General features: G+C 52.0%; 1 protein-coding gene across 3 annotated transcripts; it reads left to right on the top strand.

The window, feature by feature from the left end:
* The first annotated feature begins 15,119 nt into the window (after positions 1–15,119).
* WBP2 (WW domain binding protein 2) lies at positions 15,120–25,925 on the top strand. 3 transcript variants are annotated; one of them, XM_009252048.4, is made up of 8 exons: positions 15,120–16,874; positions 19,975–20,083; positions 21,916–22,051; positions 23,015–23,107; positions 23,743–23,877; positions 24,060–24,182; positions 24,686–24,762; positions 24,883–25,925. In XM_009252048.4, the coding sequence occupies exons 1-8, from the start codon at positions 16,816–16,818 to the stop codon at positions 24,934–24,936; spliced, it is 786 nt and encodes a 261-aa protein (XP_009250323.1). In that variant the 5' UTR covers positions 15,120–16,815; the 3' UTR covers positions 24,937–25,925. The 3 variants fall into 3 exon arrangements, with proteins under 3 accessions (XP_009250323.1, XP_063575021.1, XP_009250324.1); XM_063718951.1 differs by having other exon boundaries at positions 24,057–24,182; XM_009252049.4 differs by lacking the exon at positions 23,743–23,877.
* Positions 25,926–26,712: the final 787 nt, after the last annotated feature.

Here is a 26,712-nt window from a genome sequence, read left to right as displayed (position 1 = left end):
AGGACCGCTCCTACCCCTCAGGCCACCTGCTGTCTCATCTTGTCCCCCAACTTGGCACTCCCTACCCCACAGGCGCCCCTTGCCAGGAACCTTCTGGTCTCTGACCCTGCAGGAAGCATTGGCATGTCCTGGAATGTGAGCTAGACAGGCCTGGTGCTTTCTTGGTGGAATTCAGGCATGACTAGTCACGCCTGTGGCCACAGACACAGCCACTCAGCAAGGATGCCATCTGCAGAGTGGCCTCCAGCTCCAGAGTCTTGCGTGGAAGTTTGGGAAACAAACATCTCTTTAAAAAAATATTGAGGCTGGGCATGATGGCTCACACCTGTAATCCCAGCACTTTGGGAGGCTGAGGTGGGAGGATCACTCGAACCCAGGAGTTTAAGATCAGTATGGCCAACATGGTGAGACCCCATCTCTACAAAAAACAAAAATAAAAAAAAAATTGGGGCCAGGCGTGGTAGCTCACGCCTGTAATCCCAGCACTTTGGGAGGCCAAGGCAGGCGGATCACAAGGTCAGGAGATCGAGACCATCCTGGCTAACATGGTGAAACCCTGTCTCTACTAAAAATACAAAAAATTAGCCGGGCACGGTGTGGGGGAGCGCCTGTAGTCCCAGCTACTCGGGAGGCTGAGGCAGGAGAATGGCATGAACCCGGGAGGCGGAGTTTGCAGTGAGCCGAGATAGCGCCACTGCACTCCAGCCTGGGCGATAGAGTGAAACACCGTCTAAAAGAAAAAAAAAAAAATTGGCCAGGCGTGATAGCTCATGTCTGTAATCTCAGCACTTTGGGAGGCCAAGACGAGTGGATCACGAGGTCAGGAGTTCAAGACCAGCCTGGCCAACATGGTGAAACCATGTCTCTACTAAAAATACAAAAAAAATTAGCCGGGAGTGGTGGCAGGTGCCTGTAATCTCAGCTACTTGGGAGGCTGAGGCAGAGAATCACTTGAACCCAGCAGGCAGAGGTTGCAGTGAGTTGAGATCGCGCCACTGCACTCCAGCCTCGGTGACAGAGCAAGACTCCATCTCAAAAAACAAAAACAAAAGCAAAAAGCCAGCATGGTGGTGCACATCTGTGGTCTCAGCTACTTGGGAGGCTGAGATGGGAGGGTCCCTTGAGCCCAGGAGGTTGGGGCTGCAGTGAGCCATGTTCATGCCACTATACTCTAGCCTGGGTGACAGGGTGAGACCCTGTCTCAAAAATAAATACATAAAATAAAATAAATTTTAAAATGTAGAGATGGGGTTCTGTACCCTGCCTGAAACAAGCATTTTAATCCCAAATCCCTGTATTGCAGCTTTGCAGCTCAGAGCCAGGGATTGGCTGGCCCCTGGGTGCACAGCTAGCAAGGGGCTGGCTCTTCAGATCCCAAGTTTCAGACTCCGAAGACTGGAGTGTTAGCTACAATCTCGCATTTCCTTTGTCACCCTGGAGTGTGAGAGAGAGAGAGAGAGTGTGTGTGTGTGTGTGTGTGTGGTCTGCATGCCTATGTGTTTTGTGTGTATGTGTGTATGTGTGTATATCTGTATACATGTGTGTATGTCTTCGTGTGTGTGTGTGCTGTGTGTGAGTGCCTGCCTGGGTGAACGCCTGTGTGTGAATGCATGTTGCTCCAGCCCAGTGACTTTTCCAACAATGCTCTGAGAAGACCTAGGAGGAGGTGCACTGAGCAGGGTGGGCTGGGGAAAGGCTGGGGGAGGTCCCTCAGCACCCCTGCCAACACCTTAATCAGAGAAGCATTTGCCTATTTGATTCAAGACTCCTTTAAAAAAAGAAACTGTGAAAAAGAAAAACATGAGAAAACCACTGATCTAGTCTCAACCTTCCCCTCCCACTACCATTTACAGAGGAAGAAACTGAGGCACAGGGGTACTGGGGAGCTGCCCACTGTTACCCAGTCCAGAACACTCTTTCCATACTGCCCAGCCTAGGTGTGTCTTGTGCTTAGAAATGCCTAAACAAGCCAGGCGTGGTAGCTCATGCCTGTAATCCCAGCACTTTGGAAGGCTGAGGCGGGCGGATCACTTGAGATCAGGAGTTCAAGACCAGCCCTGTCTCTACTAAAAAATACAAAAATTAGCCGGGAGTGGTGGCACGTGCCTGCAGTCCCAGCTACTCGGGAGGCTGAGGCAAAAGAATCACTTGAATCTGGGAGGTGGAGGTTGCAGTGAGTCGAGATCACACCCCTGCACTCCAGCCTGGGTGACGGAGCAAGACTCTGTCTCCAAAAAACAAGAAATGTCTAAACACACACACACACACACACACCTCACACTCACACACACAAACAGCCCTGCTTCCCAGCGCTGCCGCCTGTGTATGTGCTGTCCTCGGCTGGGTCCCAGTTCCCACGGTCACCAGAGCCTTGGCACGGCTGCCCGAGGGTCTGTGGTCTCAGAAACTCCCGCCATAGCCCCCGCCAGGCCCAGACAATGGTGCAGGGTGAGGGGTTTCCAAGGCTTTGGCGCTGGTTGCTGGGCCTGGCTGCTCTGGGCCAGGCAGGGCGCCAACCTCCACTCCCACTTTGTTTCTGTGGGAAAATGAGCTGGGGTTCCAACCAACGGCCTGAGGAAGAGGCTTGGGCTGCTCCCGTGGCCTCCCCACACTCCAGGAGGAAACAGACCCCCAGTCTTCTTTCCTCCCTTCTCCTCATCCTTGTCCTCCCCTTCCCAAGGCCCGAGAAACACTCACAGAAGTGCCTCCCTTCACCCCCTCTCCTCCCAGGCAGAGCGGGTGCGGCTGGACTGTGGCTCCCCGAGGCCTGGCCAGGAGGATGGGGCCAAACTGGGCGTGGCTGAGGTTGGCAGCTACTGCATCTCTCCCAGGAGGAAAGTACTCTAGTACTTCTTTATCTCGGGGGATGCGTTCCCAGACCCCCGCGGGTGCCTGACGCTGCAGACGGTACAGAATCCTATACACACTACGGTTTTTCTATCTGGTAACCAAGATGGCTAAAAGTAAACAATGGGCGGGCAGTCCCTACAGTGTGGATTCCCCGAACAAAGGGATGATTCTTGTCCCAGGCAGGCTGGATGAAGTGGGATGGTGTGAGATTTCATCATGCTACTCAGAACGGCATGCAATCTAAAACTTATGAGTTGTTTACTTCTGGAATCTTCCATTTAACATTTTTGGACTGCAGTAGACTGTGGGTAAGCAAAACCATGGATAACAGGGTACTACTGGAGCACTGAGCAGGGTCTGTGTCCTGTTCAACCCCAAACACCCCACGCCCATTTGATGCCGACATTCAAAATCTGGAAGGTGGCCAGGTGTGGTGGCTCATGCCTGCAATGCCAGCACTTTGGGAGGCCGAGGAGGGCAGATCACGAGGTCAGGAGTTCAAGGCCAGCCTTACCAACATAGTGAAACCCCATCTCTACTAAAATACAAAAATTAGCTGAGCATGGTGGTGCATGCCTGTAATCCCAGCTACTCAGAAGGCTGAGGCAGGAGAATCGCTTGAACCCGGGAGGCAGAGGTTGCAGTGAGCTGAGATCGCACCACTGTACTCCAGCCTGGGCAACAGAGCGAGACTCCATCTCAAACAAACAAATTCTAGAAGGCGAGGTCATTCCCCGTCCACACAGTCAGATCTGGGAGATGCATAAGAAATGCAGGAAGTCCTGGTGGTCCCTGTGGGCTTCGCTTGGGATGGAGAGCCTCCGTGTTCTCCCCACGTGCTCCTGACACCCTCAGGGGTATATGGAACAAAATAGAGATGGGATCTTGCTATGTTGGCCCGGCTGGTCTCCAACTTCTGGGCCCAAGCAATCTTCCCACTTCATCTTCCCAAAGTGCTGGGATTATAGGCATGAGCCACAATGCCCACACCCGGCCTGTACTTTATCTTTAAATGACATTCAAATTTTGAATTTTACTCAATAGCTGGGATTACAGGAGTGCACCACCACGCCTGGCTAATTTTTGTATTTTTAGCCCAATGTTGCTTTAATATACAAGCCCAGCCCAATATTGCTTTAATATAAAAAACAGGCCAGGCATGGTGGCTCACACCTGTAATCCTAGCATTTTGGGAGGCCGAGGTGGGCGGATCACCTGAGGTCAGGAGTTTGAGACCAGTATGGCCAACATGGTGAAACCCCGTCTCTACTAAAAATACAAAAATTAGCCAGGCATGGTGGCTAATCCCAGCTACTTGGGAGGCTGAAGCAGGAGGATGGCTTGAACCCACAAGGCGGAGGTTGCAGTGAGCTGAGATGGCACCTGGGTGATAAGAAGGAAACTCCGACTGAAATAAAATAAATAAAAAACAGCTGGACTTGGAGGCTCACACCTATAATCCCAGAACTTTGGGAGGCTGAGGTGGGAGGATTGCTTGAGCCCAGGAGTTGGAGACCAGCCTGGGCAACATAGCAAGATCCTGTCTGTACCAAAAAAAATAAAAAATAAATAAACAAATAAAAAAGTAGCCAGGAGTGGTGGCGCAAGCCTGGAGTCCCAGCTACTCAGAAGCCTGAGGTGGGAGTACTGGTTGTTTGATCCCCAGAGTTCAAGGTTGCAGTGAGCGGTGATCACACTACCACACTTTAGCCTGGGTGACAGAGATCCTTGGGGGATCCCAAGGATCTGTTTTTCAGGGGCTAAGATTAGCCCACACCTAAGTTTTCCAGGACACTACATCTTGTTCTACCCATTCTGATAGGAAACTTTCACTCACTCATTCAACAATAATGTATCAGGGCTGGGCACAGTGGCTTATGCCTGTAATCCCAACATCTCGAGAGGCTGAGGCAAGAGGACCACGAGGTGAGAAGTTCCAGACCAGCCTGGGCAACACAGTGAGACCCTATGCCTAAAATAAAAATAAAGAATTAGGCTAGGTGAGGTGGCTCATACCTGTAATCCCAGCACCTTGAGAAGCCAAGGCAAGGGGGTCTCTTGAGCTCAGGAGTTCAGAACTTGCTATGTTACCCTGGGCAACATAGCAAGACCTTGTCTCTGTAAAAATAAAAACAAATTAGCCAGGGTGGTGGTGCGTGCCTGCAGGCCCAGCTGTTCAGGAGGCTGAGGTGGGAGGATCACTTGAGCCCAGGAGTTCAAGACTACAGTGAGCTACCATTGCACCACTGAACTCCAGCCTGGGTGACAGAGTGAGTCCTTGTCTCTAAAACAAAACAAAACTATATATATTATATATATATACATATATAAAATATATATATTATGTAGAGTGTATATGTAGATACAGAGACGCCAACTCAAATATATATTATATATTATACTATATAATATAATTATAATATATTATACTATATAATATAATTATAATATATTATACTATATAATATAATTATAATATATTATACTATATAATATAATTATAATATATTATACTATATAATATAATTATAATATATTATACTATATAATATAATTATAATATATTATACTATATAATATAATTATAATATATTATACTATATAATATAATATAATATATTATACTATATAATATAATTATAATATATTATACTATATAATATAATTATAATATATATTTTATATAATATATTTTTTATATATATATATTTAAGTTGGAGTCTCACTCTGTCTCCCAAGCTGGAGTACAGTGGCACAATCTCAGCTCACTGCCACCTCTGCCTCCCGGGTTCAAGTGATTCTCCTACCTCAACCTCCCGAGTAGTTGTGATTACAGGTGTGCACCACCACACTGAGCTAATTTTTGTATTTTTAGTAGAGATGGGGTTTCTCCATGTTGTCCAGGCTGGTCTTGAACTCCTGACCTCGGGTGATCCACCCACCTCAGCTTCTCAAAGTGCTGGGATTACAGGCGTGAGCCACCGCACATGGCCAACAAAACAATATTTAATCACTGTAGGGCACAGTGCTCAGTGCTAGGGATACAGCAGTGGGCGTCACAGAGATGCCCCTGTCCTCACAGGCACCATACAAACAGCTGCCGGATAGGTGTCACTGTACTAAGTACTATCAAAGAAAAGCACAGCAACCCCACTTCTGGATATGCATCCAAAATAACTGAAAGCAGGCCGTGCGCAGTGGCTCACACCTGTAATCCCAGCACTTTGGGAGGCTGAAGCAGGTGGGTCACTTGAGGCCAGGAGTTCGAGACCAGCTTGGCCAACATGGTGAAACCCCCATCTCTACTAAAAATACAAAATTAGCCGGGTGTGGTGCCAGGCGCCTGTAATCCCAGCTACTCTGGAGGCTGAGGTAGGAGAATCCCTTGAACCCGGGAGGTGGAGGCTGCAGTGAGCCAAGATCACACCATTGCACTCCAGCCTGGGACAATCCAAGAGTCCATAGACACATGGATAGATGAGCAAAAAAAAATGTATATATGCACACACATAATGGACTATTATTCATCCCTAAACAATCAAGAAGATCTGACATATGTTTCAATTTGGATACACTTTGAAGACATTATGCCAAGTAAAATAAGCCAGTCACAAAAAGACAAATACTTTATGATTCCATTTTTATGAGGTCCCTAGAATAGTCAAAGTCACAAAAAATAGAATGGAGGTTGCCAGGGGCTGGGCGACAGGGAATGTGGAGCTGGTGTTTAATGGGGACAGTTTCAGTGTGGAATGATGACAAAGTTCTGGAGATGGATGGTGCTGATGGCTGCACAACAACGTATTCACTTAAAGCCCCTGAAGTGTACGTTTAAAAATGGTTAAAATTGGCTGGGTGCGGCGGCTCACGCCTGTAAACCCAGCACTTTGGGAGGCTGAGGCGGGCAGATCACAAGGTCAGGAGATCAAGGCCAACATGGTGAAACCCCATCTCTACTAGAAGTACAAAAATTACAAAAATTAGCTGGGTGTGGTGGCATGCTTTTGTAATCCCAGGTACTCGAGAGGCTGAGGCAGGAGGATCACTTGAACCCGGGAGGTGGAGGTTGCAGTGAGCCAAGATTGCACCACTGCACTCCAGCCTGGTGACAGAACGAGACTCCGTCTCAAAAAAAAAAAAAAAAAGGTTAAAATGGTGAATTTTATGTTATGTATATTTTACCACACACCCCGGCCCCTGCCACCAAAAAAAAAAAAAAAAAAGCAAAGGACAGTGGCCATGAGAAGGAGCCCTAATGGGGCTGGCAGAAGGCCGTTTCTAGGGATCACTTCCTTGAAGAAAGGACTGCTGAGGCCTGAAGGACAGGGAGGAGTTAACAAGACAGAAAGGATGGGTGTGGGCTCAAGACCAGCCAGGGCGCTGCAGGGGATGGCAGTGCAGGGCAGAAGGGAGAGAGGCCCGAGGTGGCAGGCCAGGTCCTCCAGGGCAGAGCCTGGTAAGGATTCTGGACTTTTCCTAGGAACAATGGGAAGCCAGGGCATGGTCTCACATGGGGAAACAGTACAATCAGATTTGAAGTTTCGGCTGGGCACCATGACTCATGCCTGTAATCCTAGCACTTAGGGAGGCCAAGGCGGGAGGATCACGAGCTCAGGAGTTCAGGGCCAGCCTGGGCAACATGGTGAAACCCCATCTCTACCAAAAATACAAAAAAAATAATAATAATTAGCTAGGCATGGTGACACATACCTGTGAGCCCAGCTACTCTGAAGGCTGAGGTATGAAGATTGCTTGAGCCCAGGAAGCAGAGGTTGCAGTGAGCTGAGATCACACTACTGCACTCCAGCCTGGGTGACAGAGTGAGACCTCATTTCAAAAAAAAAAAAAAAGGGTTTGAAGTTTCAAAATCATTCTATTATTTAGGTGAGAGATAAGCTTAAGGAGGGGAAACCAGAGGATGAAAATGACTAAAACTGCCACCTTGCATCTTGCCAGGGAAGTGGAGAAGAGCCCCCTAACTCTAGGAAGGGGGACCCAGAAATACAATAGCAGGGAGGGGCCAGGCCCTTAAGCACATCCCCTGGTCCCTCCTCTTCTCCAGCTCTCTGGTGTAGGGGTGGGAGCCCTCCAGCCAAGGTTCCTCAGTACTGGGATTCGGACATCTTCAGAGGTCACACCGCCCCTTTCTGGTTTTCTGTGGTTTGGGAGGCTCAGAAGCGGAAATGCACTCGAGGTATGTATAAACACTCTAACAGCAGGAATTGCTCAGAACAGGCCTTGCAGCTGTGTCTGAGGAAACTGAACTTGACAGAGCCAGGAGGTCCCAGCGGGAACTTCAGGGTGGGGCCCATCTCTATAGCAACCAGAAACAGCCCCAGACACGCGCTGGCCCTGCCTCTGATGAGGGAGCGGGCAACCTGTGTTCTTGAAATACCCACGGCCAAAAAAGGACTCATCCAAAATAGCCCACTTCCACGTCACCAAACATCACCAATGCCTCACAGGGCATCTGCCACTCCGCAGCGGAGCAACCAACAGTGAGTGGCAGAAAGTTACCAATGACTTACCAGGAGTTTTATTTCTCTCACTGGTGTATTAGAAAGAGGACAACTTGCTGAAAGAAAAAGACTTGGTGTATCAAGCACAAATTTGTTCCCCAAAACTCAGGTAAAAGAAATGTCCATTTGGGTGGTTTCCCTAAATCAAGTAAAATGTGATTATTGGCCAGGCGCGGTGGCTCACGCCTGTAATCCCAGCACTTTGGGAGGCCGAGGCGGGTGGGTCACGAGGTCAGGAGATCGAGACCATCCTGGCTAACACGGTGAAACCCCGTCTCCACTAAAAATACAAAAAATTAGCTGGGCGTGGTGGCAGGCGCCTATAGTCCCATCTACTTGGGAGGCTGAGGCGGGAGAATGGCGTGAACCCAGGAGGCGGAGTTTGCAGTGAATCGAGATGGCGCCACTGCACTCCAGCCTGGGCAATATAGAGCGAGACTCCGTCTCAAAAAAAAAATGTGATTATAAGCTGCCCTTTGCCAAGAAAGTAAGAAATTCAACTTCAGGCATATGGGGAGGGGCATCTTCCCCCTCAGTAGAATCACTATTATTATTATTATTATTATTATTATTATTATTATTATCTGAGATGGAGTCGTCCAGGCTAGAGCGTACAATCTTGGCTCACTGCAACCACTGCCTCCCGCGTTCAAGTGATTCTCCTGCCTCAGCCTCCCGAGTAGCTGGGATTACAGGGGCCCACCACCATGCCCGGCTAATTTTTGTATTTTTAGTAGACCACCATGTTGGCCAGGCTGGTCTCGAACTCCTGACCTCAGGTGATTGGCCCACTTCGGCCTCCCAAAGTGCTGGGATTACAGGCGAGAGCCACTGCACCTGGCATTATATGGTGATTCCATGGTGCCCAGGGGATGGGAGAGCTTTCTTCCCCGCACCAGCCACCGCATCCGGCTCCAAGGGCTTCTAGGTGCAGCTGAGGCCCTACTGCCCTGGGCCAAGCACACTTCGGGGATGATGCCAAATTCTTGACTCTTAGCTCCAAACCCACTGTATTAATGTGCTAGGGCTGTCGTAACAAGATACCACAAACCAGGTGGCTTAAACAATCAAAATGGGCCCGGTGCGGTGGCTCACGCCTGTAATCCCAGCACTTTGGGAGGCCGAGGCGGGCACATCACGAGGTCAGGAGATCCAGACCATCCTGGCTAACACGGTGGAACCCCCGTCTCTACTAAAAATACAAAAAAATTAGCCGGGTATGGTGGCGGGCACCTGTAGTCCCAGCTACTCGGGAGACTGAGGCAGGAGAATGGCGTGAACCCCGGAGGCAGAGCTTGCAGTGAGCTGAGATCACGCCACTGCACTCCAGCCTGGGCGACAGCGTGAGACTCCGTCTCAAACAAACAAACAAACAAACAAACAAAAACAATCAAAATGTATTGTCTCAGTGCTGGAGACCGAAGTCTGGAATCAAGGTGCGGGCAGGGTCTCCTTCTGAGGCTGTGAAAGCGAATCTATCCCCTGATGCTCTCCTTGCTTCTGGTGGTTTGTTGACAATATGTAGCAATCCGTGTAGCAATCCTGGTAGCTCTCTGCCTCCCTCTTTGCACCACCTTCTCCCTGCGTGTGTGTCTGTGTCCAAGTTTCTCCTTCTTACAAGGGCACCAGTCACACTGGATTTAGGGCCCACCCTAATGATCTCATCTTAGCTAATGATGTCTTCAACAACCCTATTTCCAAATAAGGTCACTTTCTGAGGTAGTGCAGGTCAGGACTTCACCATGTGAATTTGCGGGCGGTGGACAGAACTCAACTCATAACACCCACCCACCCAACTCAGCTTCATGGTCTGGCTGGGACTCAGAGCCACATGTCTTTGTTTTCTTAATTTTATTTTTTATTACTACTTTTTGAGATGGAGTCTTGCCCTGTTGCCCAGGCTGGAGTGCAGTGGTGTGATCTTGGCTCACTGCAACCTCCGCCTCCTGGATTCCAGGGATTTTCTTGCCTCAGCCTCCTGAGTAGCTGGGACTACAGGCACACGCCACCACGCCCAGATAATTTTCGTATTTTTAGTAGAGATGGGGTTTCACCATGTTGCCCAGGCTGGCCTCAAACGCCTGCCCTCAGGTGATCCACCTGCCTGGGCCTCCCAAACTGCTGAGATTACAGGCGTGAGCCAACGCACCCAGAGCCACGTTTCTCCATTGCCTGCTGCTCCCTGCCAGGCTCTGCCAAGAGGGGGCGCTAGAGAGGCCTGAAGGGCTGGAGAAGGCCCCAGCCTCCCATCTGCTCACTATTTTTGCCCGTATTTTACCCAGGAAAGCTTCTTCATCGGGGCAGCTGCAGTTCTTTAGCAGCAGCTGAATCCAGTTTCTACTTTTTCCAACCCTTGCAGAACCAGCTACCCTGAGCTCCCTTCAGAGGCACCGGCACCAGCACCGGCCGGCCCAGGCCCGCTCCTCAGAGGGCTGGGTTTCAGTGCCCTGGAGCTCCTCTTTCAAGCCTCTGTATTATTGTTATTGATTTTGGTGTTTTGTTTTGTTTTTTGAAATGGGGTCTCACTCTGTCACCCAGGCTGGAGTGCAATGGTGCGAACTCAGCTCACTGCAACCTCTGCCTCCTGAGTGAAGCAATCCTGCCACCTCAGCCTCCTGAGTAGCTGGGACTACAGGTGCGCTCCACCACACCCGGCTAATTTTTTGTATTTTTAGTAGAGATGGGGGTTTCACCATGTTGGCCAGACTGGTCTCAAAATCCTGACCTCAAGTGTCCACCGTGAGCCACCACTCCAGCAGCACTGTTTTTTTGTTTTGTTTTGTTTTGTTTTTTTTAAGAGTTTCACTCTTTTTGCCCAGGCTGGAGTGCAATGGTGCCATCTCGGCTCACTGCAACCTCCGCCTTCCAGATTCCAGCTATTCTCCTGCCTCAGCCTCCTGTGTAGCTGGGATTACAGGCTTGCACCACCATGCCCGGCTAATTTTGTAGTTTTAGTAGAGACGGGGGTTTCACCATGTTGGCCAGGCTGGTCTTGAACTCCTGACTCAGGTGATCTGCCCACCTCAGCTTCCCAAAGTGCTGGGATTACACGCACGAGCCACCAAGCCTGACCCTCTCAGCAATTTTTTTTTTTTTTTTTTGAGACGGAGTCTCGCTCTGTCACCAAGGCTGGAGTGCAGTGGCTCGATCTCTGCTCACTGCAAGCTCCGCCTCCTGGGTTCACGCCATTCTCCTGCCTCAGCCTCCCGAGTAGCTGGGACTACGGGAGCCTGCCACCACACCCGGCTAATTTTGTTGTATTTTTTTTTTTTTTTTTTTTTTTTAGTAGAGATGGGGTTTCACCGTGTTAGCCAGGATGGTCTCGATCTCCTGACCTCGTGATCTGCCCGCCTCGGCCTCCCAAAGTGTTGGATTTACAGGCATGAGCCACCGCGCCCGGCTGCTTGCAGGAATTTTTCAAGATGACAAAATAAAATAGAAAATTTCAGAATATATCCCACTACAAAATACAAATTAAGCAGCATGTGGTGGTGGCAGGGCCTGTACTCTCAGCTACTTGGGAGGCTGAGGCAGGACCACTGCTTGATGCCAGGAGTTCAAGACCATCCTGGGCAACATAATGGAACCCCATCTCTACCAAAAAAAATTTTTAAAACTAGCCAGGCATGGTGATGTGCACTTGTAGTCCCAGCTACTCAGGAGGCTGAGGTAAAAAGATTGCTTGAGCCTGGGAGGTTGAAGGTGCAATAAGCCATGATTGTACCACTCCAGCCTGAGTGACAATGTAAGACAGGGTCTCGCTCTGTCACCCAGGCTGGTCTCAAACTCCTGGGCTCAAGCCCTATATATTTTTACTGTGGGTCAAGGTAAGGAAAAACTGCCACCGTTTGGTAAATGCTGCCAACCTTTTTTTTTTTTTTTTTTTTTTTTAATTTTTAGAGGGAGGGTCTCACTATGTTGCCCAGGATGGTCTTAAACTCCTGGGCTGAAGCAATCCTCCTGCCTCAGTCTTCCAAAACGCTGGGATTACAGGCATGAGCCACCTCTACGGGCCTGCCAACCTCTTTTATGTCATGGCATACACAGAAAATGATTTGTTCAGTGAAAATGGTATTTATTTGGCTCACTGGAGCAAACAGATTAATCTTATTGGGGGTCAAGAGGCGACCAGGCGGGGGCGGAGGCTCACACCTGTAATCCTAACACTTTTGGGAGTGTCAGGTGGGCGGATGACTTGAGGTCAGGAATTTGAGACCAGCTTGGCCAACATGGTGAAACCCCATCTCTACTAAAAATACAAAGCTTAGCTGGGCATGGTGGCTCACATCTGTAGTCCTAGCTACTTCGGAGGCTGAGGCATGAGAATTGCTTGAACCCGGGAGGCGGAGGCTGCAGTGAGCAGAGATCGTGTCAATGCACTCCACCCCGGGAGACAGGCAAGACCCTGTATCAGAAATAAATAAATAATAAATAAAATTATAAACAGAAAAAGCAGGTGACCAGTTCAGGGGCTCAGCTGCCCCAGACCCTGCCTGCTGGTATCTGAGGCCGACCTGCACTCCTCCTTAGCACATCGCTAAGATGTGCTCCAATGTGGAGAATATGAGCAATCATACTGCAGTGAAAAAGAGATCTGGAGACAGGCAGACAGGAGTATGAGGCCGGAGGAGAGGTCTGAGTACTGAGACCTGTGCCCAGGGGGGCCTCCAGCTGCTCACCTGGTTCAGCAATAAACCATTGTTGAACTTTCGGTTTGAGTTTTGAGTTCTGGTACCTTCCAGCCCCAAAGTCATGGGAGCTGCCCAAGAAGTGTGTTCACATGGTCATATGTTTTTGTAAAACTTAGAAATTCTGGACATTGTAGCTGGAGCTGGTCAAGCTCGTTATCTCTCCACTGCAACTTCCTCTTCTTGTCATTTCCCCTCCTGTCAGGAGGCCTCACTGTGGCCACAGTATTGTGAATGAATAATTGTGGGTTTTTTTTTTTTTTTTGAGATAGAGCTTTCCTCTCGTTGCCCAGGCCGGAGTGCAGTGGCTTGATCTCAGCTCACTGCAACCTCCGTCTCCCAGGTTCAAGTGATTCTCCTGCCTCAGCCTCCCGAGTAGCTGGGATTACAGGTGACCGCCACCATACCCAGCTAATTTTTTGTATTTTTAGTAAAGACAGGGTTTCACCATGTTGGCCAGGCTGGTCTCAAACTCCTGACCTCAGGTAATCCACCTTCCTCAGCCTCCCAAAGTGCTGGGATTACAGGCATGAGCCACTGTGCCTGGCCTGTGTATTTTCTTAAAAAGAGCCTCCAGATCACTTGAGTCGAGTTCCGAGGAAGCAGTGAGCTATGATCACACCTGGGTGACAGAATGAGACCCTGTCTCAAAAACCAAAAACATAAACAACGAAGAGAGCCTCCAAAATTGTATAAGCTTCAAGGCCTGGCAAAACCTGAACTTGCTCCTGTCTCCAAAACCTGAACTTGCTCCTGTCTCCAACATTTTCGGCAAAGGGGTGGGAGAGCGGTGGGCAGGTTGTCCCCATCTTCCCATTTATGCTCCTTAGAGCAGCCAATGCTGCCTGCTCTTTGCTGGGGGGATTTTCCTTTTTTTTTCTTTGAGACAGAATCTTCCTTTGTTGCCTAGGCTGGAGTGCACTGGGACGTTCTTGGCTCACTGAAACCTTCGCCTCTCAGGTTCAAACAATTCTCATGTCTCAGCCTCCTTATTAGCTGGGATTACAGGCACCACGCCACCATGCCCAGCTAATTTTTGTATTTTTGCTTTTTTTTTTTTTTTTTTTAGGATGGAGTTTTGCTCTTATTGCCCAAGCTGGAGTGCAATGGCGTGATCTCGGCTCACTGCAACCTCCACCTCCCGGGTTCAAGCGATTCTCCTGCCTCAGCCTCCCGAGTAGCTGGGATTACAGGCGCACACCACCATACCCGGCTAGTTTTTGGTATTTTTTAGTAGAAACGGGGTTTCTCCATGTTAGCCAGCTGGTCTTGAACTCCTGACCTCAGGTAATCCGCCAACCTCAGCCTCCCAAAGTGCTGGGATTACAGGTGTGAGCCACTGCGCCTGGCCTAATTTTTGTATTTTTATAGAGATGGGATTTTGCCATGTAGTCCAGGCTGGTCTCAAACTCCTGGCCTCAAGTGATCCACCCACCTTGGCCTCCCAAAGTGCTGGGATTACAGGTGTGAGGCACGACACCAGGCCTGGATTTTGCTTTTCTTTTTCTTCTTCTTTTTTTTTTTTTTTCTGAGATGGAGTCTTGCTCTGTCGCCTAGGCTGGAATGCAGTGGCATGATCTTGGCTCACTGTAACATCTGCCTCCCAGGTTCAAGCGATTCTCCTGCTTTAGCCTCCCGAGTAGCTGGGATTACAGGTGCCCACCACCATGCCCGGCTAATTTTTGTATTTTTAGTAGAGATGGGGTTTCACTATGTTGGCCAGGCTGGTCTTGAACTCCTGACCTCAGGTGATCCACCTGCCTTGGCCTCCCAAAGTGCTGGAATTACAGGCGTGAGCCACAGACCCCGGCCTGCTTTTCTTTTTTAAATTTATATATTATTTATTTATTTATTTATTTATACTTTATTTTATTTTGAGATGGAGTCTCACTCTGTCACCCAGGCTGGAGTGCAGTGGCGCAATCTCAGCTCACTGCAAGCTCCGCCTCCCGGGTTCACGCCATTCTGCTGCCTCAACCTCCCGAGTGGCTGGGACTACAGGCACCCGCCACCACGCCTGGCTAACTTTTTTTTTGTTGTTGTTGTTGGTATTTTTAGTAGAGATGGGGTTTCACCCTGTTAGCCAGAATGGTCTCGATCTCCTGACCTCGTGATCCGCCCGCCTCGGCCTCCCAAAGTGCTGGGATTACAGGTGTGAGCCACGCGCCCGGCCTAAATTTATATTTTGAATGCACATAGAAAAAAAACTAAACAGTACGAAAGAGTACAATGCATCCTGACATACCGAGTCACCAATCTACCCCAAATTCCTACACCCATACCTCAAAAATGCCACAGACATTTTCCGGTGGATCTTTGCAAAAATTTTCTATCTAGATCCTATTGTTTTATACAAATAGAACTATATGTATACAGCATTCTGTGCTTAATAACCCTTGACAATCTTTCCATATCAGCACATAGTCTGACTTAATTATTTTTAAAGACTGCAGAGATTGCAGGCGCCAAAATCCATCTAACCATTGGGGCCCATTTCATCATGACTATCCTTAATCCACTGTATTTGTCCTGCAAGGTCCAACCTGGTATTGCACAGGGCCTCACAGAACGCTGCTGTTTTCTGATCTTTTCTAGTGAAGCAGCTTTGTTTCTTCACATAGGAGACCTCCCTGGAAAGCGAAGTCAAGCAGGTGGATCTAGAGGTTGGCCACCACGGTCAGGAAAGCAGCTGTCTACTGAAAAGCAAACTCTTAATTCCTTAACATTAACGAGTACCGGAACCACCACGTGGGAAGTGCAGCCCCCTCTCTCCGCCTCACGGATTCAGCTCGGAGGTGCAGGGGTTTGGTGGGGGGTGGTTAGGGAATGACAGCTGCCCCGTGGAGGACGCCCAGGGCTGGGTCACGAACTGACAGGAGTCAGCTTTATTCTATAAGTCCTAGTTATCAGACTGCCGGTTTCCCGCCGTGCCCAGTCCCACTCAGCCTTCAATCTTCCGGCCGGGACCCCGCTGGGTGCCAAGGGGGGAGCGGCGCCACCGCGAGGCCGGAAAGGAGACTGCGAGGGGCGCCCGGCCGGCCCGCGAACGTGGTGAGAGCCAGGCGGGGCACACGGCCTCCCCTCCCCAAGCGGGACTCTCCCCGCCCCCCCGGGTTCAGCGCTGGGAGTGGTGAGATGGGTGGCGGGGTAATCCGACGCTGCCAGCCCACCGCGTCCCCAAGAGCCGGGGCCCCCGGCTCAGCTAAAAGCCCCAGTCACACAAGCGCCCCATAAACGTCTGCTGAGTGAACGAAAGCTCCCCATCCACCAAGGGACTGCTCGGCGCTCCCACGCCATGTCCAGGTCGCATTCGGCCAGCGGGACTTCCCTTAAAGCGCGGCCGGTGTCCCCAAGATCGCGCCCCTGCCAGGAGCGGAACTGTTTATTTCCGTTCAGCTGAAGAGGCGGGGTGGGCATGGCACAAGTCGATTGGTTATGCAAACTGTGGAGCCAATTCCGGCCTATGATCCAGGAGACTACAAGTTCCAGAATGCATCCTTCCTCCAGCATAGGGAGAGGCCGAGGCTGCGGGGGCGTTGCCTGCTGGGAATTGTAGTCTTTATCTTGTTTGTTACGCAGGCGGAACTGGGAGGAGGGAGTTAACTATTATCACGTGACGTTCGGGTCAGGTGGTTGGGCCAGCCTCCGCACTCGAGCTGTGATTGGCTGACTCTAATAAGAAGACGCCACTAGGGGCGGGGCGAAGAGGGGCGCAAGCTCACTGCGTTTTGAGTCTCGAGACCCCTGTCGGAGAGACTATGGCGCTCAACAAGAATCACTCGGAGGGCGGCGGAGTGATCGTCAATAACACCGAGAGGTGAAAACACTGCGGAAGGATTCTGGAGGACCAAAGTTCGGGTGTCGAGGAAGTGGGCGGTGGGCGGTGGGTGGTGGGGAATAAGCCCGTGAAGAGGGAGCATTGATGGAGTGAGGTTGGGGGGGAACGGCTGGGGGCGGGGTTGGAGGAAGGTGGGTGGGCCGTGGGGGAGGGCCCGGGAGGTTGTGATCAGCTGAGAGGCGGGGGTGGGACGTCTGCACGGGGAACTGGTATGGGGGGACCGGTGGGGCCTAGGGGTGATTCTTGAACCCCTTCCCAGATTTGTGATTTCAGTAGCTGGGGGGAGCCCCAAACAAAAATAATTGTCACTTATTGGATGTCTACAACGTTACTACGTGTCAGGCTCTGCGCCTTTTCTACCTTATTTAATAAATTCTGTGCAGTACAATCTACTACTGTCCACATTTCACAGGTATGGAAAGTGGGGGGCAGAAAGGTTAAGTAACTTGCCTGAGATCGGAACTCTAAGTAACAGAGATGGTAATTCCAGGAAAGGAGTCTTTGACTCCAAAGTTAATAGGATTAACCACCAGCATACAGGCTTCCAGTATGTTCCAGAACTGTTCAGGTTCCGGGTAAGAAACTGAGGTCCCAGAGGTGAAATTAAACAGATGATATTTGTCAGATGTCTAACAGTTCCTGGCACTGCGTGGGTCCGTAAAGTCATTCCCTTGCCTCTCTCTTGAATGCCTGTTGGTTTGGGACACCTCGGAAGGCAGAGGTCTCCTAATTCAAGGTTCTTTCCACTCCATCCTCCCCACCGCTTGCTCATTGCATCTTGTCTCTCCTCCAATCTCTGCCAAGAGAAGCCTTAAATAGCCTCTCTCTCCTTTTGTTCCTTGATTGAAAGTCAGACCAGCCAGCCCTGGGTTGAGCTATGCCGACCCTGAATTGCCTCTTGAAGGCAGAAAGAGCTTAGGAGACACCTGAGTCCCCAAAGGAGGAATTGTGGAGTCAGAGCCCTGTACCCAGCTAAAGCCAGCATCCAGCTGCCCTGTGACTTGGGAATGTTTGATGAGTCAGAGGAAAATGCCTAGAGTGACCCAGCATGCTCGCTTTCCCTCTATCTTACCTGCTCAGAGTCTGATGGGCCCAGCCTGTTGCTGGTAATTCCTTCTTTTCTCTGAGCGGTACTTCTCTTTTCTTTCTTTTTTTTTTTTTGAGATGGAGGCTTGCTCTGTCACCCAGGCTGGAGTGCAGTGGCACAATCTCAGCTCACTGCAACCTCTGTCTCCTGGGTTCAAGCGATTATTCTGCCTCAGTCTCCCCAGTAGTTGGGATTTCAGGCACCCGCCACTACACCCAGCTAATTTTTTGTATTTTTAGTAGAGACAGGGTTTCACCATGTTGGCCAGGCTGGTCTCCAACTCCTGACCTCATGATCCGCCCTCCTCGGCCTCCCAAAGTATCGGGATTACAGGAGTGAGCCACCGCGCCCAGCCACTTTTCCTTTCTTATACCAGTTGTTTCCCACTTACCCTTCTCCAATCAGAGAAAGTTGTGATATATGGGGGGAGGCAGAAGACAAACAGAACCGTGTGAACCTTTTTATCATGTAATCAGAGACACCTCACACTGTTTTGTTGCATCTCTGTGTGTGAGTCAGTTCCCAGGCCTGTCCAGCTTTTCGTGCCATTTGGCAACATCTCTGGGGACTGTTTTTCTATCTCTGTCGAACTTCCTGAGACAAGAATGTATCTGTCCTGCTCGGCCTTCTACCTGGCTTAGGGCTCAGTCCTGCTAAGTAAGGTGTGCCTTGTTTTAGAAAGTGCTTCAGCCTGCTATCTGAACGTTATATCTATAACAATTGAAGTGTAAGTCCAGTGTCCAAAATTTGATAATTAGACTGGGCATGGTGGCTCATGCCGGTAATCCCAGCACTTTGGGAGGCTGAGGTGGGTGGATCACTTGAGGTCAGGAGTTTGAAACCTGCCTGACCAACATGGTGAAACCTCGTCTCTACTAAATACAAAAAATTAGTCGGGCGTGGTGGCGCATGCCTGTAATCCCAGCTACTTGGGAGGCTGAGGCAGGAGAATCGCTTGAACCCAGGAGGTGGAGGTTGCAGTGAGCCGAGATCCTATTGCAGTGCAGCCTGTGCAACAAGAGTGAAACTCCGTCTCAAAAAAAAAAAAAATTAGCCAGTCGTGGTGGTGGGCACCTGTAGTCCCAGCTACTTGGGAGGCCAAGGCAGGAGAATGGCGTGAACCCGGGAGGTGGAGCTTGCAGTGAGCCAAGATCATGCCACTGCACTCCAGCCTGGGTGACAGAGTGAGACTCTGTCTCAAAAAAAAAAAAAAAAAAAAAAATAGAAGGGTTAAGCCAGATTATCTAACCTGCTTGAGGGATGACGGCCTCTCCAGAGCCCTGTAGCTCTGCTACCATGTTGATCATTTGGGGGCTGTATAAGCAGAGTTTGGGAAATTTTACAGAACCCCAACCTGCTCATTTCTTCCATGGCTATATTAATGGGTTTTTTTTGTTGGTTTTTAGTTTTTTTGTAGAGATGGGGTCTCGCCATGTTGCCCAGGCTGCTCTCAAACTCCTAGACTCAAGCGATTCACCCGCCTCAGCCTCCCAAAGTGCTGGGATTACAGGTGTGGGCCACTGCGCCTGGCCCCATGAATGGCTTTATTTATTTATTTGTTTTTGAGACAGAGCTTCTCTCTTGTTGCCCAGGCTGGAGTGCAATGGCGCCATCTCAGCTCACTGCAACCTCCGCCTCCTGGGTTCAAGTGATTCTCCCGCCTCAGCCTCCTGAGTAGCTGGGATTACAGGTGCCTGCCACGATGCCCGGCTAATTTTTTTGTGTTTTTAGTAGAGATGGGGTTTCACCATGTTGGCCAGGCTGGTCTCAAACTCCTGACCAGGGGTGATCCGCTCACCTCGGCCTCCCAAAGTGCTGGGATTACAGGCGTGAGCCACCGTGCCCGGCCCTGTGACTGGTTTTAATGCAGCACTGTTGAGAGGTTATAAGAGCTGATGTGCCGGGCAGCTGCTTGGGAGAAAGGCCCACTGTCTGGGTGACGTCGCATCTCCATACTGTCTCATCGAGGCTTTTCCTCTTTTCTCATCACAGCATCCTAATGTCCTATGATCATGTGGAACTCACATTCAATGACATGAAGAACGTGCCAGAAGCCTTCAAAGGGACCAAGAAAGGCACCGTCTACCTTACCCCTTACCGGGTGAGTTGCACAGCAGGGCAGTTGGTTGAGATGCTTGTTGCTGTTGGAGGCGACGTGAGTCTTAGTCTCAGGTCCTCCTCAGCCTCATGAGTCAGGTGGCCTCTGAACCCTGGTGAGTGTTAGTGCTTCACTCTGCCTGTTTCTCTGTCACATGCTCCTGGATTCCAGAACCACCATGCTCTTTGTGTAACTGACCTGACCACTGGGCAGTGAACCCATGTCAATTCCAGAGCTGCTGCTGCAAAACCTCTGTAGATTTGGATGCAGCCGCTGGCATGACTTGGGCCTGGAGGCCAGAGACTATTATTATTAGTATTTTGTTTTCTGTGAGAGTAGCCCATGAAGCCCTGTGCGTATCCAGAGTGAGGAATCCAGTAAACAGGGTACAGTTGCGTGGCACAGCCTCCGGACTGGGCAGAGAGCCCGGTACCACCCCGCAGAATGACAAATGCCAGGCTGCAGAATGGGCCCTGCCTGAGAGTTACCCACGTGGGCTCTGAGAGGTTGAAAAATACAAATGGATGTTCTTGCAAAAGGATTGCTGCCTGTGGCTACTCAAGATTTAGACTCAAAGACAGGCTGGTGCGGAGGCTCATGCCTGTAATCCCAGCACTTTGGGAGGCCAAGGCAGGCGGACCACTTGAACTCAGGAGTTCGAGACCAGCCTGGGCAACATGGCAAAACCCCATCTCTACAAAAAACATAAAAATTAGCTGGGTGTGGTGGCACATGCCTCTAGTCCCAGCTACCTGAGAGGCTACGGTGGAGAATAACTGGAGCCCGGAGAGGTTGAGGCTGCAGTGAGCTGCGATCATGCCACTGCACTCCAGCCTGGGCAACAGAGTGATACCCTGCCTTAAAAAAAAGAAGACTTAGACTCAAAGACAGCTGGAAGAAGAGGAGCATATTTTCAAGTTTTAATCTCCATGATTTAGCAGAGACAGGGGAATCTCAAAACCCCATCTCTGGAGGCTCAAGTTGGCATCTTCAGTCACAGATTAAAGTCGTGGGTTTAAAACCCTGGCCGGGGCCGGGCACAGTGGCTCACACCTGTAATCCCAGCACTTTGGGAGGCCGAGGCGGGCGGATCATGAGGTCAGGAGATCGAGACCATCCTGGCTAACATGGTGAAACCCCATCTCTACTAAAAATACAAAAGATTAGCCAGGCGTGGTGGCGGATGCCTGTAATCCCAGCTACTCGGGAGGCTGAGGCAGGAGAATGGTGTGAACCCAGGAGGCGGAGCTTGCAGTGAGCCGAGATCGCGCCACTGCACTCCAGCCGGGGCCACAGAGTGAGACTCCATCTTAAAAAAAAAAAAAAAGGAAAAAAGAAAACTCAAGGGTTTCTCCAGGCACAGGCTCCAGGAGAGCTCTTGTTGCTGTTTGTAACTCCCCTCAATGGGAGCTAGTGACCTACTGCACCATCATTCTCAGTTCTGGAGAGTTCAGGCTGGAGACCCCCGCCTTTCAGGAACCCGTCCCTGCCTTGCCTCTTCCTGTCCTTCCCTAGCTTCGTAGGCCCCTTCACTTAGGCAACACTGCCACCACCACCCCACCACCATGTCAGTGACAAAGCGGTCTGCCCTGCTCATAGATACTATCTGTGACCAGCATGTTTTTCTCCCGTGTACGTGAGCTTGGCCTCTCCAGGCTGCGGTGAGCCCTTTCCCTTTCCAAAGCTCTCTCCAGGAGTGTCTGGCACAGAGCGAGCCGTGGGGCTGCTGGACCCTGGCACTGGGAGCGGACTCGTCACTCCCAGGAAGCAGGCAGGAAGCATGGCAGCGTGGGCTGTGCTTCCGGTACTGATGGCCTCACCCTCTCTCCCTGCAGGTCATCTTTCTGTCCAAGGGCAAGGATGCCATGCAGTCCTTCATGATGCCATTTTATCTCATGAAAGACTGTGAGATCAAGCAGCCCGTATTTGGTGCAAACTACATCAAGGGAACAGTGAAGGCGGAAGCGGGAGGTAGGTGATGGGAACTCAGGGTCACGGATGGGGCCTCCAGGGAGGTGCCCTGGGAACCTCTGACTGCTGCCGTGGGGGCATCCCCTTCAGACTCTTATCGCCCTAGCCATGACCTCTTCCCAGCTCTGGGCTGCCAGCTGGTGGGGTTTGATTGCCAAGAGCTGGGGAAAATGCTGGCATGAAAGACGGCAGCTCAGATCAGCTTTTCAGAGCGTGAAGTCTGCAGAAGCCTGCAGACTGAGTCAAGATGCTTAGTGCGACTTGGTGAGCGCATACAAATTTTAGACTCAGGAAGGAGCTGCATCAGGTTCTTGAGAGAGGCCTTTTCATGAGAGCCAGGAAGAGGCAGCTGCCTCTGGGAAGCCAGAGTCACCCTGCTTTGGGGCTGGCTTTTTGGCAGGCCCCAGAGACCTCTGCACTGAACTCGCCTTCCCCTTGACACCCAGCCAGGCCCGCCCTTGCTATTGAGGCGCTCTTGGTCCCCCTTTGGGCAGAAGCCAGGCTAGAGGGGCCAGAGTCTGTCCTTGGGCCCCCTTAGGACGAGAGGTCTGCTCTGAATTTTAAGGTCGGCTGTTGCTGAGTGGGCTTGTTCCTGTGAAGCTGCCGAGTGCTTGACTGGGGCGGAGAGAAACCTTGATGTTAGTTCTAAAACCAAACCAAGGTGGCCTTGGCACCCGTGTACATATTGGGCCAGGGGTGGGAGGACAGGCTTGTTCCAGGAAGGAGAGGCCATTGATCCAAAGGGGGAAGCGAGTACAGCAGGGCCAGGCCGGGCTGCAGTGCCGGCTCCTATGCAGGCAGCAGGCTGGAAACCATGGCACTGGGAAGTCCCTATCACAGTGCACGCCCAGCCCCCACAGGCCTACCGGGCGTTGGATGAAGCCCTGGAGAGGAAAACAGCCATCTCTTTGGGCATAAATTTTCTTTTCCTGTGCTGTTTATTCACTGTCCTTCCCCTCTCAGGTGGCTGGGAAGGTTCTGCTTCCTACAAGTTGACTTTCACGGCAGGGGGCGCCATTGAGTTCGGACAGCGGATGCTCCAGGTGGCATCTCAAGGTATCCAAGCTCCGAAGATTAGGGGCTAAGGACATACTGAACATGTAGGGGTTTGGTTTGAGTTTGCTTCCTTTTTGTTTTGCTTTTTCAAGAACTCAAGAGGTAAGTGGGCACCAGGCTGACCAGGCCTAGGAGTTGGGAAGGAAAGCTGTCATTGGCATCAGCTCTGTCCTGTACCTCAGAGACTGCGTTTCCCTGCCTGGAGCAGGTGGATGACGTTTTGACAAAGCTGTTTGGACTCAAGGACACTTTACTATGGCCTCATAAAACAAACACTAAACCAACCATTAAACTGCGGTTCCGCAGCCACTGAAAATGACTGAGGGATGGGCCAGCAGACATCCTCCGCCAGCTCACTCCTACCCCAGCCCCGAGCCTCCCTCCCGGCCTCTGTCCACCCTCCACCCTTGTCCTTGACCTCCCTTGCCTTCCCCTTGCTCTGACCGCTCCCATCCTCTCTCATCCCTGACCAAGGCGGCCTCCCGAGTATGGGTGGAGAGTGGAGTGGGATGGACAGAGCATGTCTGCGGGGCACATCCCCGAGACCCAGTAGCTCCCATCTGCAGGCAGCGGGGCCGCCCTCTCCCTGCCCCAAGGCAGGCCACGCTCATTTCTCTTTCCCCTTGTACTTGTAGCCTCCAGAGGTGAAGTCCCCAGTGGAGCCTATGGCTACTCTTACATGCCCAGCGGGGCCTATGTCTATCCCCCGCCAGTCGCCAATGGAATGTACCCCTGCCCTCCTGGCTACCCCTATCCACCGCCCCCGCCTGGTGAGTGTGTCCTTTGCTGCCCAACCCCCCCTCATGAGCCCACCCACCCAGGCTCCCCCCAGGCCAGGGAGACTTCATTGCTTGAGCTGCTTCAGGACTAACAAAGGAGCTGGAGAGGCCCCCCCTCGGAGGGGGCCACAGCTGGGTGCTCACTGTGTCCTTGTTGCTCTCTCGCCAAGCAGAGTTCTATCCAGGACCCCCCATGATGGACGGGGCCATGGGATACGTGCAGCCCCCACCACCACCCTACCCTGGGCCCATGGAACCTCCGGTCAGCGGCCCCGATGTCCCCTCCACTCCTGCAGGTGAGGGCCCTTGGGTGTTGGCAGCCCTTCGGGACCAGCCCTCTCCTCCCCAAGGTCGCACAGAGAGCCTCAGGATGGCCAGAGACTGTTGAGAGCCGCAGATGATGGATGACCCCTGGATTACCCCAGGGGCCCAGCAGGGCTGTGGCCTGGTGGAGCGGAGCTAGATTTTGGCCCCACCCCCATCCCTTAGATACCCATGTGCCCTGGGCGGGGAAGGTCACCCTGTGTGCCTCTCGATCCTCTCATCTACACTCAGCTGGTCGGCCACAGTGGCACCTGGGGAGTTGGCTCAAGGATTAGATGAGGTGAGACATGCGATCGGCCTGGAAAGGACCGTGCCAGCGCGTGGCATGTGCTCAGGAAACCTCACCTGCTGCTCTCATTGGTGGAACTGGACCCCCAGCACCAGCTGCCCCAAGCCATGGGGCCCCGGGGTCTCTTGGCTGAGCTCAGGGGGAGGAGAGCTTGTCACTGACACCGGGTGTGTTTTACTCTCATAGCCGAAGCCAAGGCCGCAGAAGCAGCTGCCAGCGCCTATTACAACCCGGGCAATCCTCACAACGTCTACATGCCCACGGTGAGGGGGCGTGGCAGTGCCGGTGCAGCCCCGCAGCCGCAGATGCTGGGAGCTGCGGGGGGAAGACCGCACCATGTTTTAAACCTTCTAACGCAAATCTCCCCTTTCTCCCTTCTTTAGAGCCAGCCGCCACCACCTCCCTACTACCCACCGGAAGATAAGAAGACCCAGTAGGCCCTCCTGCCGCCCTGCCTCACCCTCATCTCTCTACCCTACCCCTCCCATTGGGGCTGCGCTGGGGCTTGGGGAGGGGAGGGGGCGCCTTGTTCTCCCTCCAGGTCTGATCATAAACAATTACCAGGAACTAGCATTGTGGGACATTAGGGCCCCCGGCCTCGGGAGAGGTGCCGCTCAGCTTCCCATACCAGCCCAGAGCCCACAACGCTGCCCAGCGTACCTCCCTCACTGTCTGGGGCTCTCCTGGGAGTACGGGGCATCCCCTGTTCCTGTTTCACTCTCAGCTTCTCCCCTCAAAGGGACTCTCTGGCCACCTCCTCCACCGCAGTCCAGCTCCCTCAGTCTGGCACCCACTGCTACACTCAGCCTCATGAGCCACTTCAGAACAGCCAGGTGTCTTCCCGGGCCCTGCCAGACCCTGCTCACATTCCCTCTGCTGGTCTGTGCTGGTCTCAGAAGGCCACCGCGCCCGCATTCCACTCAGCCAGGGTCCAGCTGCAGCCCCCGCCACCCTTCCTTCCCTTCCCTGTCCTGGGTCATGTTGTTGCCACCCTGTGTGACTTTTGAAGCTGTAAAATGAGCTTCCAGGGCTTGGGTGGCGTCGGGGGCAGGGCTGCCGAGGCTGGGAGGAAGCCCTTCTGCCTTTTGCTGGTGTTTCTGGAATTTGCTTTCCTCACCTCTCACTTCCCTCTAGAAGGAGCTTCCTGACTGGACCCAGAGAATGCATGTCTGTCCACTTGGTGGCTGCTGGGTGGGGCCGGGAACAAGGGCCCCTGCCCCTGTGTGCTGGCCGGGACCTGCCACCAGCCCCCCAGCTTGCTTCTTTCCCTTAAGCTTCGTGCCCCTGGATGCGCTAACATTCACTCTTGTTTGTTCCTGGACTGGCCATGAAGTGAGGAGATGGTTATTTAAAGAGAATTCCCTATTTATTTGACAAAAAATCCAGTTAATATATTAATGTGAAATAAACCCTGTTTGCACCTTGATTTGTTTGCTGGAAATGTGAAATAGTAAAAATGAAATAACTCGACCCTTTCTGGCTCTGCGTGTGGTGACCCGGGGGTCTCTTCCGGAAGGAGAGCCGTCTGGCCGCCAAGGGCCCTGGAGGCTTTTGGGATGGTTCCCTCCCACGGGAGGATCCCCATTCTCACGGCCCAGCCTGTCTGGTCCCCAAGACAGCTCTGGCCTCTGGAGCCGGTTCTTACGGTCATCGCTTAGCAGCCGTGTCCCTCCCCCACCGAGTCCCCAGGGCCTGGCTGGGACAGAGGTGGATGTGGCCCAGAGTTGGCTTTGATGGGAGGGGTTGGGGCTGCCACCTTGTCCCCTGCTGGCTCGAGGAATGGCAGCCCTGGCCTAAGTCCTGGTTGCCGGAGGGAGGAGGCCGAGTCAGCCCTGGAGCACGTCAGGACCTATGACAGGGACACTGAGGTAGCCGAGCCGGCTCGCCACCACCTATGTCACGTGCCCTGCTGTGACCTTGAAGGGACAGAAGGGTGGGAAATGGCCAAAGGCCGTAGCCAGGCCCACGCGCCCCCGAGTCCCCCAGCCCAGCACTGGGCACAGGGTGGGCAGGCCACAGAGCTCTAGGAAAGCCCCATGCTGAGGCGCATTTTCCTGTCCTCTGGGAGCCAAGTCTGTCCTCAGGAGAGATCGGGCAGCAGTCGCTCTGCCTCCTCCTCCTGGCCGGCCTGGCCCAGAGCTCTCTGGGACTTGGCTAAGCCCCCTTCAAGGGCGTCTGAAGGGAGCACCCTCCTGACTGCCAAGGTGGGGGCA

The sequence above is a fragment of the Pongo abelii genome, chromosome 19 (assembly GCF_028885655.2).
Source record: "Pongo abelii isolate AG06213 chromosome 19, NHGRI_mPonAbe1-v2.0_pri, whole genome shotgun sequence".
NCBI lineage: Eukaryota > Metazoa > Chordata > Mammalia > Primates > Hominidae > Pongo > Pongo abelii.
This window is presented reverse-complemented; position numbering and strand designations above follow the sequence as displayed.

Excerpts from the sequence above, each read along its gene's own strand:
- WBP2 (XM_063718951.1), top strand. The coding sequence starts at position 16,816 with ATGGCGCTCAACAAGAATCACTCGGAGGGCGGCGGAGTGATCGTCAAT. Across the intron at positions 23,878-24,056 it reads CTATCCACCGCCCCCGCCTG|CAGAGTTCTATCCAGGACCC; the intron begins GTGAGTGTGTCC and ends TCTCTCGCCAAG. Across the intron at positions 24,763-24,882 it reads ACAACGTCTACATGCCCACG|AGCCAGCCGCCACCACCTCC; the intron begins GTGAGGGGGCGT and ends TCCCTTCTTTAG.